The sequence below is a fragment of the Phalaenopsis equestris genome, unplaced genomic scaffold, assembly GCF_001263595.1.
Source record: "Phalaenopsis equestris unplaced genomic scaffold, ASM126359v1 Scaffold000540, whole genome shotgun sequence".
NCBI lineage: Eukaryota > Viridiplantae > Streptophyta > Magnoliopsida > Asparagales > Orchidaceae > Phalaenopsis > Phalaenopsis equestris.
In genome coordinates, this window is record NW_018164980.1 from 2593047 (window position 1) to 2610860 (window position 17814).

Below are 17814 nucleotides of genomic sequence, written 5' to 3' on the forward strand. Positions count from 1 at the left end.
AAGAGTGGAAAAGGGTGATGGTTGATGGGGGAATAAGCCGGACAGCAAAGAGAGCTACTGTAGGTGGCCGGAAGGATGCAGGTGGGTGGCTAGGAGGGCTGAACAGCAAGACCAGCAGCAAGGGGCATAGGAATCAGCAGCTGGAAGGCCGTAGGGAGAGCTGGACAGCAGGTTACGACTATAAGGAGGTGGAGGCAGAGGGGTTGGATGATGTGGGGAGGCCGACGGCTAAGGGAAAGGGGAGGAGAAGAATTGGGAAAGAGGATAGAGGAAGATACAACACCTTGGAGTAAGATACAACCAAAAAATCACCCGTCGTCGGGTAGTCGAATATAACCCTAGAAGGGAGAGGAGAACACTCCAAGAGGAATTTTGAAAGAAAAACAAGCAAAAACTGAACCTTAAATCCAGAAAACAATAATTTAAAGACTCCTCAAGGGGGAAAAAAGAAAAGAAAAGGAATAGAGGGGGGAATCGGAAATCCCACCCCCTAGGAAAGCCACCTGGTCCAACAGTGACCTGGACTGGTGCCCTATGTTAGCCGGTTCAGCCGGCTGGCCATTCCCGCACACGTGTGGGAATAGTTCCGCCCTCACATCAGTCTCCTAGGATTAGAGGAGTTTTGACTTAATTTGTCGAAGTTTCTGGTTCTTCGTCTGTAATCCTAGCATATCCCACTGTCGGTTGTATCATCGCCCAAAAACACCTGAGGATTTTTTTTCACTAGTGAGCATACATCTATATCGATCCACTCTTCTGGGGTTGCATGCCACGCATGTACTGTTTAATCTTACCAAAATAACCAATGATCGGGCCAGCCTAGTCTGAAGCGAGAATAACTTAAACCTTCCCGCATAGTGGCGGCGCTAACGGTACAGTGTTGACTGTAAGACCCTGAAATCCTATCTTTTTTGTCTGTCACGTGTCTAGAGTGGGTAACTTAGTTCTATCATCCTTTGTCATCACTAAAACTGTTCTCAGTGACGCTCCTTAGCTGGTAAGAGCTCCTGTGATCTCTGGCTCCGCTGAAGGAAATAGGATGATGTGTTTTCCATTCTTGGTGAAAGAATATGTGTTTCTGAATCCTTCGCTGAGTTCTCCAGCTAAACTATCACGATCTTCCTAACAAAAGGTGACATGCAACCATAGGGACCATGTCACACCACACCTGATCCTCTAGCTGACCCCCAATTGAGCATTCTAGTAAGCACCTTCGGCCGATGCTAACCCGATTCTCCTTCTTCAACCACGTTAGTGAATATGACTGGGAATGCTTTTGAGCGGTGAGTTCCAACTTTTCTATCATCTGTGTCGACACTAAATTGTTGCTGCTCACTCAATCGATAATGAGACTATATGCATTTCTATTCACCATGTAGTGGGTGTAGAAGATATTGTGAAGTCATTGCGGATCCCTCGTATTCTCAGCCTGTAGGATCCGTCAAGCCAAAAGTGTTTCTTCTTAATTCAGGGCAAATGATGCACCTCATCCTGTTCCTCAGCTTTCTCCTCATCATTAATCTCCTCCATGACACCCTGTTCGATAAAGACACGACTCGACTCGTCAGTTAACTGGAGGCTATGTGTCCAAATCCGTGGCATTTAAAATATTTTCTGGGAGAGGTTGTAGCAGGCATGCTACTCTTCTTAAATTTCTTCTCATTAAGGATGGCTCTATCCTTATCTGAACTAGCTCTCTCAACTCCTTGAGATGTGCTCTTGTTCATGTCTCCAACTGAGTGGCTGCATAATTGATGTTGGTTGTTTGCTCTACTTCTGTTGTTACTGTCTCTCAACTTTCAATGCTAAGAACTGGACATCTGTAAGTGATGAATAAGGCTATAGCTGCACCACTTTGCTAATAGCTGGCCTTAGACCCCCAAGATAACAAGCAATGGAAGGGATTCATATACCCTTCTTTAGGCCTCCTCTGATATTGAATTCCAAAATATTGCGGCCCATCTTCTTCATCGCTGAAATTATCCCTATGGAAGGGATTCAGATCCTCCTCTCTTTCTCCCCTTCAAATTTCCAGAACTCAGTCAAACCTCCTCCTGGGTCATCTCATCAATCTTTACAAGTCTCTGTTGAAGGTGATGGAGCACTCGCTATATCTCTTATCGGGTGGGCTCAGACATATATCTTCTTGGTGGCATGGTTAGAGTTTGAGATTTGTGGAAGTAGAAAGGGTATTTAGTGGTAGAAAATAAATTTTTTTTGTCTTTGGCAGATACTAAGAAACCCTAGCATAGAACTAGTGTTATGCTAGCTTTGATACCAAACGATACTGAAACTAGTTAGGAAATCAACACAAACGCAAAGCAATTTTTTACTAGCATGAATTAAGGTTACAACAAGACAAACGAAAAAAGGAATACAAGAACAAGCCACTCTATGCTACGACCGGAAGAGAAAATCCGAGGGCGGTGATAGTGTTGATAATGCGGCAAGGTGAAAGGGGGAAGGTTGAGAGTTGTCGGGTAGGCTTGAATGGTGGTTAATGGTTGGTTTGTGAATTGGGAGAGTGAGGCGATAGGAAAAGCTGCAAGGAATTGTGGAAAAAGGTGTTGATTGATGGGGGAATGAGTCGGACAGCAAGGAGAACTGTTGTAGGTCGCCGACATGATGCAGGCGGGTAGCTGGGAGGGCTGGACAGCAAGATAGGCAACATAGAGGATAGGAATAGGTGATTGGAAGGTTGTAAGGAGAGCTGGACAGAAGGTTACGGCTACGAGGAGATGGCGGTAGAGGGCTGAAAGATGTGGGGAGGTCGGCGGCTAGGAGAAAGGGGAGGAGAAGGATTGAAGAAGAGGATAGAGGAAGATGCAACACCACCTTGGAGCAGGTTACAGCAGAAGCACCACTTGTCGTTGGATACAATCCTAATAGGGTGAGTAGAAAACTTAAAGAAAAATTGTGAAACAAAACAAGCAAAAACTAAACCCTCAATCCATAAAACAACAATTTAAAGACTCCCTCAGAGGAAAAACATTAAAGAAAAGGAATAAAGTGGAAAATCGACAGTCCCACCCCCTAGGAAAGCTGCCCGGTCCAGACCTAGACCGGTGTCTTATGCCAGCCAGTTCAGCTTGTTGGCTTTTCCACCGCCCGAGCGAGAATACTCCCACCCTCGCATCACTCACTTGATTTGAAGGTTACAGCTTACAGCATAGCCCCCTTACCTTATGCTATGTAAATCAACCCCTCCAGCGATCCCATAGATGAAGCCTATGGCATCAGGTGAACCTTTTATTAAGACAACCCTTAAATTATTTTGCTGATTCAAATTCAATAGTAAGTTTTTCCCCAATACCATGTATTATCCCCTTTCATCATATGCCTCATTAAACTATTCTAATGGTAGTACATGTTCCCGTATATAGAACATCATATGTCATGACAAAACAAATCCCCTTCAAAACTGCATGATGGGTTCCAGTCTGAAAACAACAGAAGATGCATGAAGCATTCTGGCTACACATAAAGAAGAAATAATATCATAGAAATTTGAGGAAAAAATAAGTCAATACTCTCTCAACAACTTATCAGCAGTATATAAGCCCAGATAAAGCCAACAGGCATTCAACAAAAGCGTCCAAATTGTATGGAGTAAAGTGAACAGGAAAGTTTTGCCAATACAGCAAAGAGTTCACGAAAATATATTTGTTCCAGTATCATTGCAACAAGAAAGCACAAATATTGAATATTAAAAACAAAATATATCAGTTCATACTTAACATATCATACAGAGGGCAACAACAATCTATGTATGATAGCAGAGCCTCATTTGCACAAATACAATTTCAAAACTTTAATATGATTAAGTTCAATTTGAAAAATAAACAGTTGGAAATCAACATACTGTTAGGCTATATGATGCTTCTAGTTTACCAATGTTCTTTGTTGTCACTATAGCTGTACCATATTGGGTAAGTGCTTCAAATGTGGGGACGCTTATGCTTAATATCTTTCCGGGACTCCTGAAACAAAATTATGAATGTCCACAAGTATTTATCAGTTTTATAACTTGAAGTAAAAGGCATGAGAATCGATCTTATGCAACAACCGGAAAAAGATCTTGCTTAAACAAAAAATAAAAAATAAGAAAAAAGCAAATATGGAAAAGGTTTTTCCTTTTCTCCCTGTGGATTTCCGAGGAGATGCCTGGTTTGTACAAATACATGTCCATCACGAATAAATTGTAACAGATAAACCAGTTTCAATGGGTTCAACTTTTATCTTTGCATATCATGATGCCCAGTTGATAAGAATTAGTTGTTTTCATGATTTCAATTTTCAAGTTACAATAAAATTTGTGTATGGTGCTCCATACTTGTATTTTAAAGGGCCTGGTCAATAAAATTTGAAAGTGAAATGAAAATCAGTTGACTAGCAATCAATCAAATTAGTTGTCGTTATAAATCTTCAATATCAAAATATGAAGTCCAGAAATCGAAAGAGAACACAAATGCTTATAAATTTCATATAGTTCAATTATTTAATGGTTTGTGTGAACACTGAAGACCCCAAAGTGCCTGAGATACAGGTGATGTTGCCCAATCGTGACTTGTAATATATTTAATTGGAAGAGATCTAATAGCATTGTGTACATGCTTGCTAGGGCGTCCCCAGGATATGAAAAGTGGAAGGTTCTGTTAGGTAGTCGACAACAAACGAACAATTTGTCAAAAAATCATAAGATGAATCCTTATAATCATTGTGTAAATGCTAGGACATTCCTTGGAAGCGACACTGTATGACCTAAATACGAGAAAAAATGTGTAAGGGTCTGTTGACCTCATTTTTAAGGTCATTATCTTTTCCTAGGATCCTAAGATCTAGCTTTAGGAATTCCTATCGACTATCTTAGAAAACTAAAATTGGGACCCACCATTGTAGAAATTCCAAAAATACTTCCTATTTTTCCTGTGATGTCTAGCATTTATGGCCCAAAACCATCGTCTTATGTACAAGCAGGTTAAGGGCTATTATGTGAAGACTCAGGGAGGAGTTTCCAATAGGATTTCAGGCCCTAAGAAAGCATCGTCACGACTTTTTCGTCACATACACACACCAAATGCATAAAATTCACAAAATTGCACGAAGTCGGTCTTCAATTGAACCTAAAAGCCGGATGAAAATGCGAACTTCTTCGGATGACCTCCGACGACAAAATAGACTGCGCCAATGCGTTCAGGATACTGATTTTGGTAGGAAAACACACCTATATTGTCATGTTTTGGAGACGAGAAAATTGTCACGCAAATCAATGAATTTGTCAAAATGACCTCTGATAGCGAAACGGACTGCGCTAGCGCGTCCGGAATGTCAAAATTACTTAAAAATGATACTAATTTTGTTATGTTTCAATACAAGAATTAAACACATCACTATTTATCATAATAAACCCTAAATCCTATTTACGTCTCCACCCGCACCTCTCACTCTCCGTTCGACCACTTCACGGGTTCGAACAAGTTTTGCGCTCGGCTCGTCTCTCTCGCCCGTGCCCTAGATGCCCGCGGGCGATCCACGCGACTTTCCTTTGATGTTCTTGCTCGCGGCTCATCTCCTCGAGCTTCCCTTTGGCTTTTCGGCTCTCCAATCGCAAGGAGATGAGCTGACCGACGCTTCTCCTCGAGGCTGTACGCTTGTCGGCAACTTTTTGATTTCGAAAAGTATTTTTATAGTTTTGAAAAGTAGATGATTTAATTTAACCTAAAAGGTATATAAATTTATGAAAATAGTGTATTTTAATTTTGAAAAATGAGACCGACTGGATCTCATTTGCCCAATAATTTGTATAATCGTGTCAGGTACCACAAATGATACACCTTCTCGAAAGATAAGTGTACCCCGCGGCGGTGGACTCAATCATACAAACTACGAGGTTTGTGACATCCATTTGGTCTGCGAACCTTTTATATATGACCAACAAATTCCCCTATTTAATACAAATATTAAATAGTGTTTATTTTACTTAGGTTTCAAGTTCCCTATAAAGGCAAACCCCTATTGTTAATTACATCCCAAGTGATGAGAATCACTTTCGATAATGATCAGTGGTTCTAGTTTTCAAGAATTCAAAATTCAGGTTTTCAAGGTAGGACGTGAAAAAAAACAAGTGGAAATGGCTCAAGTAGGAATAATTATTTTACGAGTCCAAAGAAAGGAACAGGTAGGGGATGTCATAGATCCTGAAGAGAACCTTCAGTGACTTCCCAAACTATCATAATGTGTGGCTGTGTTTTAGAGAAAATTTTATTTGAATGTTGAATCCCGTCAATTTTATTATTTGAGACTTACATTTGCATAATAACTGGTTATGCAAATAGCCCGCAAAGATAAGAGGTTTTACGTCATTCTAGATGACAATCTTGGAACCTAAGGCGAGTTATGACTTTCGCTGTAAAACATTGTCGTGCAGGGGCCTAAAAGAGGGTTAGGTTTTACGTCGCTCTAAGCGAGCTACCTCAAAGTCCTATAGGTTGTTTAAACTAGGAAAGTTTAGTTGGTGTAGATTCATTCTGCTGTTGTAGAATGACAACCACCTCCACCTGTAGTTCGCTCCAAACTCCTTGCCGTGCTGCCCACGAAGTTGCTCCGAGTTCCTTGTCGCAGTAACAGTCATAAAGTCTAAAGCTCAAACAGTTTTACCAGGTGTGTTTCAATGTCTCAGTTTGGTTACCAATGGTGGGTTCAAGTTGATTAGAGCGACACCGGTTAGGATCCCACGGTTCCCTCATTCCGGTATCACTATTTTCTTTTGAACTTACTTAGTTTAAACGAGTTGTGAAACCCATTTAAACCGGGGAGATCTCGTTAGCAACTGTGGGTTACCTCCTCCGAGGGACTCCCGTAAGTTCGAAAGAACGTGTTATGTTTTGTTTTGTTTTTTTTTGAAATGTTGATTAATTTTGAAAAAAAAATGATTTGTTTTAAAAGTAAGATTGTATTCAGTACTTGCATAATGTGTTAGAGCAAGAGTAATTGCAATAAAGAAACAACAAATAAAATGTACCTGCGTACGTGGCGTATCTGCTGCTGCAATTCCTATTGCATGTTTAACTCACAAAGCACAACATAATTTGCAGGGATTTTAAATAAATTGCAAAGAAAAGAAAACAGTAAACAATAGAACAAGTTGTAGTAACAGCTAGGAATTCCAAAAGAGGTGATCCTAAGGTCTCTTACCACTCCTTACTGCAATTAGCGAGCTAGTATGGTGATCCTACGATCTCCTACGGCTTCGATAAACAACTAGCAAATGTGTACGGTGATCCTACGACTCCGGACAGCAGCTAGGAATTTTGAATAGCGCCTGTATGAGTTCCTATGAACCTAAACAACAATGGGCAGCACCTATGCGGCTTCCTACGAATTCGAACATAGATGGGCAGCAATTAGATGGCTTCCAAACAAACCCAAATCGTGGTAGACATCTCCTACGTGGCTTCCTACGAACCCAAATCGTGATGGACAACTCCTAGGTGGCTTCCTACAGACGCAAACGGTGGTGGACAACTACTAGGAGGCTTCCTACGAACCCAAATAGTGGTGGACAGCTACTAGGTGGCTTCCTACAAACCCAAATAGTGGTGGGCAGCAACTAGCACTCCAAATCATTAATTTCAGCACATCGCAGCACTCCTACAACACTCTACAGTGATTGACAACTTCAAACAGCATTTAAGTGGAACACAAAATCCTCCAAAACAATGATAAACCATCCCGAAACAGTACATTAAAAGACTCCTAAAAACTGCAGCGAACCATCCTCCAAACCACCTTAAAACAGGTGTTCTAAATCACTTCAAAATAGCTAACATATATTTTAAATAGCTGAAAATAATTTCAACAAGCTATGAGGCCTCTCCCAATCACTTCCAGAAGCACCATCCTTCGTTTGATTAGCTGAAAATTTCACCTCATAGCCACAATTATTGGCATACGAATAAATAAGCCTCCTGTAATATCTATATAAAAGTAATGGAAGCTTTAAGAGCAATGTGGTGCCTAGGTATTCCCGTTTTCTCCCAACTACACTTTTAACCCCAAAAATAACAAGCATTGATGCATGGAAATTCTCCAAACAGCATACCAACAAGCTTGATTTTCTTTATAGAATAACTCTTTCAATTCAACAGATGATGGGAATTAAAATAAAAAAAAAAAACTGCAGCAAACATAGAGAAGATACGAACAACAAGACTCAGAGTAAAACCTTGCTTACCGTGGCTCAGAGAGATGTATGGTGAGGGGGAGACGCGAGTTGGAGAGAATTGAACCGGGAGACTTGTCATGCCGAGGAAAGACGAGCGGGTGGGCTTCGGTCTTACGAGAGAGGGAAGCAGGCGGACGGGCTCAGTGCTGAGGAGAGCGGGACAGCGGAGGAGGAGAGCCGAACACAGCTTTTCGGTGTAGTGTAGATAAGAGAGCGAAGCTGAATTTGTCGAGCGAGGAAGGAGATGACGGAAGCGAGAACTGGATTGTCGGATCACGAGATTGATATCGGAGCCGAATCGAGCGAACCAGGGAAGAAGAAGGCGAGCTGATGGGGTTCGGTCTTCGGTCGAGTGAGATGACGAAGGCTCTGTTCGCAGAGGAGGCGTGACTTCGTCGTGTGGGAGACAAAATCGAACAGAGAGAACGGAGGATGAGACTTCGATGCATGCGACAGAGAGGGGAAGAAGGCGAGTCGCAGAGGAGCGGGAGCGTAGGAGAGACGGGATCGAGCTCTGCGGCTTCGGTGCGAGAGACGGGAGAGAGCAAGGGACGGTCTTCGGCGTAAGGAGGAGGCGAGCGGGCGAGCAGGCGTTTGGGGTCGAGCGGAGCAGGTGTCGAACGAAGTTTCTGTCGAACGGGGGGAGTCTTCAGTCGAGTACGAGCAGGGAGGCCGAAGGAGCAGGCGTTCGTGAAAGGCAAAGAAGGAAGACCAAGCGAGGGCGTCGAGCGGGAGAAAGAAATAGGCATCGGGAGAGTTAGCCGTTACTCGAATCAATTGGGCGGGGAATTAAATGGTTTCCAAATGCAGGGGAGGATTAAATGGAAAACATTAAGATCTGAATTAATTTTAATTAATACATAATTTAAATAATCCATTTGAATTTTGAAATTTGAATTTCAAATTCAGGTGAACTGGTGCCTAGCCCGTGTTCAACCCGAGTCCAGCCTGAATCAAACTCGAGTCGGACCTGACTTGAGCCCGGGTCCGCGCACCGATAAAAAAAATACATCGATATTTGTGTTAGTCGCTCGCGCGTGAAACTATAGAGATATGAGTGTCTTTCTTAGCTAAAATCGACGTTCCGGACGGATCGGCGCGGTCCGCTCCGTCATCCGGGGTCGTCCGAACAAGTTTGCCGACGGGCGAGTCAATTTAAGCCAAAATCGTGTGGAGTGCAATGCGTGCGCAAAGCAGTGTGGAGTGCAATGCGTGCGCAAAATGCGGCGTTATCGAGCGTTCGGGTCGCAAAGGGGTTCCCTAGGGGCTGCTTCTATTCATGTATGAACTCGACTCGAGTTTCATGTGTCGATCCTAATCAACTCAACGGAATGTAGAGGATTTGGGACTGTCCATGCAAAACTCGAAGGAGTGACGAGGTGGCTTGAATTTTCTAAATGGTGTGGGTTTCGTACTAGTCCTCTAAGAGAGTCGAACAGGGGAAGCCTAAAGCTAGACCCTAAGCTCTAAGGAGAGACAAAAAAAGACCTCATCCAAAAATGAGGTCAACAACGCTCTCCTCTTTATTGTGTCGATTTCGTCCAATTTACTACCCCATTGTGTGATTCGTTTAACGGTGGTTGGTGGTTTCTTCTCTTCTCCTCTCCTCTCTGCCTATAAAACGTTTTCCTAGAGAGATTGGAAGGGTGTGCTTCTTCTGTCTTTCTCCTTGACTAAAAAAAAAAGAAAAAAAAAAGAAAAAAAAGAGGGTTTCTTTTGAGAGAGGGGAGATTTTGGAAGGACTTGGTGTTTTCGGTCTCTATTCTTCGCTGTTAAGAAAGTTACCTTCTTCTGTGTTCTTGTTCGAGAGAAGATCTTTTTCCCCTCTGTTGTTCGAGGATCTCAAGGCTTGGATTTGTCAAACCGTGAGCTGGAAATCGTGAGGAGTATTTGTAGGCTATTGTTGGAGTGGTTTTCTCAAATCTACCTTATTCTCTCTTTGCTTTAAGTTTGCATAAAAAAGAGGTATTCTTCTCCTCTTCTCTATTTTGCATTATTTCGGATGACATGAAGTATGGAAGCTTATTTTGAAGTTTAAGAATGAATATTTGCTTAGGATGGTGAGAAATGAAGCATGTATATATGGGTCACCTCTACTTTTCTTTTGTTTGAAACATTTGAAGGCATGGCTAGAGTAGTCTAGAAATACATTTTTATTCCTTTATAATGTCTATGGAAAAATATGTTTGGGGGCTCATTCTTGCTTCTATTGCTGCCCCTTGCTAGAATGCAGGTTCGAAATTGTTTTATGAGATGGAAAAATGTATTTGGGGGCTCACTCTAGCTTCTATTGCTTCCCCTTGCTAAAGTGCATGTTGGAAATTATTTTATGAGATGGAAAAATATATTTGGGTTGTCAAATCGTGAACCGGAAATCGTGAGGAGTATTTGTGGGCTACTATTGGAGTGGTTTTCTTGAATCTACCTTTTACTTTCTTTGCTTTAAGTTTGCATAAAAAAAAGGTATTCTTCTCCTCTTCTCTATGTCGCACTATTTCGGATGGTATGAAATATGAAAGCATGACTTAGCTTATTTTGAAGTTTAGGCATGTATACATATTAGATTCAGTGAAAAGAAAGCATGTATGGGCTGGCTCTATTCTTCTTTCTTGAATACTTGGAAACATCATATTGGTAGCTTGGAAATGAAGTTTGTTCCTCTAGAAATGCATGTTAGAAGAAATTATCAAAGCCTTTATTATTGTTATTCATGCTTAGAATAAATGTTGGAAAAGTTTGGCCATTTCGGGAATGAATCTATGTTGGAATTCATTTTTATGTTGAAGCATATGTTGGCATAATATTTTGAAATGTGAGGCTTCAAGGTAAAATATTTTTTGTTGCTTAAACCCATTTTCTTGGGCTCGATTTTAGCTTTATGGAATCTGATTTTTATGGCTTTGTTTTGACCCATTTAGTGAGTTTGATCTATCCGGAATACTTCTCTGTTTTGCTCCTTTTTGCTGGATTTAGTTTGTCTCTTGTGCTGGGCTCGGTTTGCCATTTTTCTTGGGCTCAGTTTGGGCTCCTTTTGGTGATTTATGTTGACTGAAATCCTTTACTGTTTGGATCATTTCTTAGATTTGATTTGCTCCTTTATGCTGGGTTCGGGTTACCCTTTTGCTAGGCTCGGTTTGGGGTTTTCCCCTTTTGCTTTGAGGCTGATTTGGTAAGGTTGGCTGTTGTCTTTGGCCTTGTGTATTACTTGGTGCTGCTGCCTTTGGGTCTCTCTTTTTGGCCCTTACCCATGAGTCTATGCTGCCTTTGGGTCTTTCTTTTTAGCCCTTACATATGGTTCTATGCTGCCTTTGGGTCTCTCCTCTTCTTGCTGCCTTACCCGTGAGTCCTCCTCTCTTTTGGCCCTTACCCGTGAGCTGGACTTGGAGCTTGGTTGTCTCTTTCTATTACCTTGGTCTTGGATATTTACAAAAATAATTTCATTCTAGGGAGATGTAAAAGAAAAGGGAAAAGAGCTCGTGATTAAAGTTGGAATTTGTATTGGCAGGCTTTTAGAGATTAAAAAAAAAGAGAAGAGCTATTGTTTATGGATTAGTTTTTCTTGTTTTGTGACATATGAAGATTTCTTGAAACTTTATTTTAATAAATTATGAATTTGATATAAATTGAATTCATGTGGGGTTTGGAAATTCATAAGATTGCTATTTGGAAAGGATACCCTTCTCGGGATAATCCATTTATGAAATGTGAGAATATGAAATCCTTCTTGGATTAATTCAAGGATCTAAAGACCTTATTTAGTAAGGTTTAAGTTACATTTTGAGGCTTTTAAATCCCTATTTGAGATTGATTCATTTTTTTTAACAAGTTTTAAACGTCTTTAGACCGATGCATTCGCGATTTCGTTTTAAGCTTTACTGATTTATCTTCGTTTTAAAAATGGATCGGTCTCCTTTTTTCGTTCGTTTTATTTTCCTTTTTTTTTAACGGTTAAGTTAAAAATGAGAATTTCCGATTTAATTATCTTCAGAAATGATTCATGGTCTTAATGAAAAATATGAGAGAAAGAGAAAGGGAGAGAAGATTAAAATGAAATTCGTTCTTTGAGATGATAAAATCTAAGGAGGAGATAAGATAACAAAACATTCACCGTTCCATTTACATAATAAAGATGAAATCGTAAATTGGAAGAATAATTGGGGGTTGAAAGAAAGTGAGAGTTTAGATAGTTTAGATAACAATTAGGGACATGACATGGATTGAAAGATTAGTAGACCTGCACTTAGGTCCCTTAAGCTTTGAATAAACTTAAATTCAATTACTCTAACTAGGATTGAAGCACACTTCACAACCCTTTTGCCAAAACTACAAGTTTACTCTCTAGGTTTTAGGAGTTTGATAGCGAGCTAAACTTAATCTAAAAATGTTCGAGGATTAGTTGAAGGACACTTAATTGAAGTTAGACACTTTAGAACACTTCAGACCCAAATTAAAGTGCAGGCTTCCAAGATCTTAGGAGCACACCTTGAGAGAGTTCATCCTTCTAATGTTCAAATGATCCTAAAAAGCCAGACATCTGACCCTGGTTTATAAGGACACTAGACACGATGATGCACTAGATTGTGGTTCATGACTGATTTAATTAAATCAAATAATGAAATTCTTGTCTTAACTTGACCAAAACTGAAACTCAATGCTCCGGGATTTGAGTTTGTCTTACACTCAGATCCTCCTAACGATTGGAGACATCCCCAATATCACATTTAAATCTCCTATTATTGGTCCTTTATAAGTGATAATGTATTTTGTTTTATTTGTTTGTCTTTTTCCTACGATTTATTTGTTTTTCTCAAGTTTTTTTCAGGTCATAATTTCTCCTTTTACACAGCGCATAATAACTAAACTTAAAGGAGTAATGAACCTCGCAAGTGTACAGGTTTAATTTACATTGCAACATTTTATTTCACAGCATCTTATATTATTTTCATAGCCTGTTATACTATTTTCCTAGCATGTTATACTGTCTTTTCTTAGCATGTTATACTCTTCTTTCAGCATGCTATACTGTAAACTATACTGTTCTTTTCTTTTATAATGCATGTTTAGTTATTTTGATACACACTATGCCTTAGATTAGGAAAACCTAGTGGTTGTATAGGATTAACACTAAATCAGGAGGTGCTACTACGAGGAGCTTGGAGCGAACATCGTGGACAACACAACAAGAAACAACCTCAAGGTGGATCTGCAACAACAAAATATCAAAACACATCACATAAATATTTTCACATCACCTATCACTCCATTTAGTTTAAATAACAACCCATAGAATCACCCTTTAAGCTTTTTGCATAACTCTGTTGTGCGATTATAAGTTCTAACACTTTAAGATTCCGAGATTACCGTGCGGTACGGTGTAAATCCTTTTATCTTTTTAGGCTATTTGCACAGTCTGATATAATGTAAACATAAATCCTAAATCCTAAATAATTTGCAGGATTGAAATATCAAATTACATCATTTCAAAGACATAAAGCCAAACAATAGGATAGTTGAGAGTTCACCAGGGTTTTTCCCGGATCTATGATATCCCCTACTTTTCTTCCCTTTGGATTCTTTAAATAATTGTTCCTATTTTGAGATATTCACATTTGATTTTCTCATGTCCAAGCATGAAAATCTAAACTTTGAAATCTTGAAGGCAAAACCACCTGATCTTAATCGAGAGTTTTATTAAGTGACCCCCAGTCATTTAAGATGTAATTAACTATATGAGATATCCTCTATAGGGAACCTGAAACCCATATAAAATAACCCTATCTAATTTTTTATGATAGGTGGGGGAACTTGTTAGCCTTTTTATAAAATATTTCGCAGACCAAAACGGATGTCACAAATTCTTTAGTCTAGATGATTGAATCCCTATTACAAGTGATATATTTATTCTTCGGGATAAGTGTACTACTTGTAGTATTGTATTCAATTCTCTACACTATTTAAAATGTGAGACTCGTTTGATCTCACCTATTTTAAAATTAAAATGTTACTTTTAAAAAAAAATCAAAAAGGTTTATATTCATATTTAAATTATTTTCAAAAATCACAAAATCATCACTTTTTCAAATCACGAAGTTAAAACGACCGACAGAGCCGATACATTGGCGCCCGGGTGGTGTAAAATAAGCGAAAGTTCTCATATTACAGACGGATGCGAATAAAGAATATAGTCCATGAAATTAATATTAGAATTGGATCTTGGAATGTAGATACTCTCACAGATAAAATAATGAAATTAGTTGATGTTATGATTTATAGAAAGATAAATATCTTATATATTCAAGAAATTAAATGGGTTGAAGAAAAGACTAATGAAATTGATAGCTTGGGTTTTAAACTTTCGTATTCAGGTAAAAGTCGCACTAGAAATGGTGGTGTAATCACAGACGAGGGTTTGAAAGATAGTGTTGTAAAAATTATTAGAATTTGAGATAAAATTATAGCCCTTAATATTGTTGTTGATACTAAGATTTTCAATATTATAAGTGTGTATGCTCCTCAAGTAGGCTTAGATATAAGTTTCAAGGAAAAATTACGGAATGGTCTAGAAGATTTAGTACAAATGATACCACTTAAAGAAAGAATTTTTATTAGAGAAGAATTAAATGGACATGTCGGTAGAGTGGTAGAACATTTTAGAAATATGCATGGCAGCTACGTTTTGGAGTGATTAATGAAGAAGGTAGAGCCACATTAGATTTTGCTTTAACGTATGATTTTATTATTGATAATACTTTATTCAAGAAAAGAGATAGCATATTATTATTTAAAAGAATAAATCTAATAAAACACAAATTGATTATTTTCTTATGAGAAGAAGTGATCGTTGAGAATGTAAAGATTGCAAAGTCATTCCTAGTGAGAATTTAAATGCCTAACATCGATTATTAGTTCTAGATTTTAAAATAAAGAATACTAGAAACCATTATCATAGAACTAGATGGGGGCATATAAAAGACAATAAAATTATTTTTATAAATAAACATCAATATTTTGAGACTTGGGATGCTCATGAAGAAGCAAATTCTATATGAAATAAAGTAAAAAAATACTATTAAACAAATGGCAAAAGATGTACTTGAAAAACCAAAAAAAAAAGTTTTTATTAATAAAAATAATTGGTGGTGGAATAAAAATGTGCAAGAAAAGATAAAAAATTAGTTTAAGCTAAAAAATTATGTTTTTAGTGACTTTATAATAGAGTAGATACTAAAGATGATGAAAAATATATGTATAAAATAGTCAAATGAAGAGAAAGAAAAGTAAGGATTTAACTCAAGTAAAGTGTATTAAAGATGAAAATCAAAAGAAGTTTTTCTTAGAAAAAGATATTCAACATAGATGGGTAAGTTATTTTGATAACATTTTCAATGAAGTTTCTGAAAAATACGATCGACTGTAGTAATCTTAATATCTCCAATAATAATAAATAATTTAGGAGATTTGAGAGGCTTTAAAGAAAACCAAGGGTTAAAAGTCTGTAGAACCAGATGATATTCCAATTGAAGTGTGAAAATATTTAGAAGGTTTGGGAGTTTTTTGGCTTACTAAACTTTTTAATATTCTTTTAAAAGCTAAAAACATGCCTAAGAAATGGAGGAAGAATATTTCGGTCCCATTTTTAAGAATAAAGGGGACGCACAAGAGTGTGCAAATTATAGAGGAATTAAGTTGATGTGTCATACTTTAAAATTATGAGAAAGACTAATTGAAAATAGATTAAGTCGTATTACAAAAATTTCTCATAATCAGTTTGGATTTATGTCGGAGGTCTATTATGGAAGCTATACATTTATTGAGAGGTTTGATGGAGAAGTACAGAGTGACTAAGGAAGATCTACATATAATTCTTATTGATTTAGAAAAAACTTACAATAAGATTCCAAGAAAAAATCCTTTGGAAAGTTCTAGAGAAGAAATACGTTGATATGACTTGTATTCAAGTCATTAAAGATGTGTATACTAAACTTGTGTTTGAACAGGAGGATTGGCCAAATATTTCCCTATTTCAGATGGATTACATCAAGGATCGACTTTAAGCCCATATCTTTTTACTTTAGTTTTGGATGCTCTTACTGGACATTTGCAGGAGGATGTACCTTGGTGTATGCTTTTCGCTGATGATATCCTTCTTGTGGATAAGACTAGAGAAGGAGGTGAGGAAAAACTTAAACTATGGAGGTCTATATTGAAGTCTAAAGGCCTTCGTTTCAGTAGAACTAAAACTGAATACATGTAATGTAATTTTAATAGTAATGACAGAGTTGTAACTATGAGGGATCAAATTATTAAAATGGGTAAATGCTTTAGATATCTCAGATCTATTGTTCAAAGTAATAGTGATATAGATGAGGATGTTATTAGTAGAATTCAAGTTGGTTGGTTGAAGTGAAGTTGAAGGTTGAAGTGAAGGAATGCTTCGGGCCTATTGTGTGATAGAAAAGTACCGCTTAGACTGAAAGGAAAATTTTATAAGATGGTGGTGTGCAATGCTCTATGGCGCAGAATGTTGGCCATTAAAAGAGAATCATAAAATTAAGTGTTTCTGAGATGAGAATGCTTAGATGGATGAGTGTCTTTACACTTAAAGACAAAATTTGAAATGAATATATCCATGATAGGGTTGGTGTAGCTCTTGTGGCAGACAAAATTAGAGAGTCGTCTTAGATGGTTTGGTCGCATTAAACGTAGACCATCTGATGATCCAATTAAGAGAGTAGATGTTTTAGATTCAACTTATGTTAAGAAAATTAGGATAAACCTAGAAAGACTTGGACATATTGTATAAATTATTAGAAATAAATAAAAATATGACATTCAATAGGATGCAATGGAGAAAAAGGATTCATGTAGCCGACTTAATTAGTGGGATAAAGGCTTGTTGTTGTTATTGTTGTTGTGGAAGAATTTTGATGGCAATGAAAATGAGAGCACATTGTTAGGATGAATCTTTTCAATTGAAATACGGCTGAATTAATTTTTTAGGCAATTCATCTTGAAATAAGTTTATGTGATATATAGGAATGGAATTCTATCAATTTGTATTTGAAACTTTAAACTAGTTGAACCATTTGTTCCCAGTTTCCTAAACATTTCCTTCAATAAAGATTTGTTGGGAACTCCAATGGATAGAAATGTGATACAGAAAAACATTATTTTGCATCCATGTTTCATATTTAATCAATTTTAGTTTTGAATTACAGATTCCAATGAACAAGATTTCATTCTCTACTAAAATTGACAAAAAATACATTAGTTTAATATCTTAAAAGGTATCAAATATATTGTAAATCTACGGTAACTATTCTTTCAAGAATAAGAGATTTCATAATGTTGTCGGTCTTATTTAGCAAAAATATTTACTCTGTTAGTTCCCCAAGATATATTGAAAGTTTATTTGGAGTTCTTGTTTTTTTTAATGTGGCTATCATAACTATAAGATCTCAAAAAAAAAAAAGGTGAAATCTATATAAGATTATATTCTCCTTATTTAGAGTTTGATATGTTCGCTAAAATGAAGATGATATGTTTTTAGGTGATCATAATACTTTGACAGCTATTCAAAATTTTGACAT

At 37.8% G+C, this 17814-nt stretch overlaps 1 protein-coding gene across 2 annotated transcripts in view; it reads right to left on the reverse strand.

Annotated features, from left to right (window-relative positions):
* LOC110028979 (protein HAPLESS 2) overlaps nucleotides 1–17814 on the reverse strand; it is a 112954-nt gene that overhangs the window by 32732 nt on the left and 62408 nt on the right. For both annotated transcript variants that reach the window (XM_020731070.1, XM_020731069.1), the window contains exon 12: nucleotides 3863–3980. In XM_020731070.1, the coding sequence (XP_020586729.1) occupies nucleotides 3863–3980 (118 nt within the window). The remainder of the gene's footprint in view (nucleotides 1–3862; nucleotides 3981–17814) is intronic.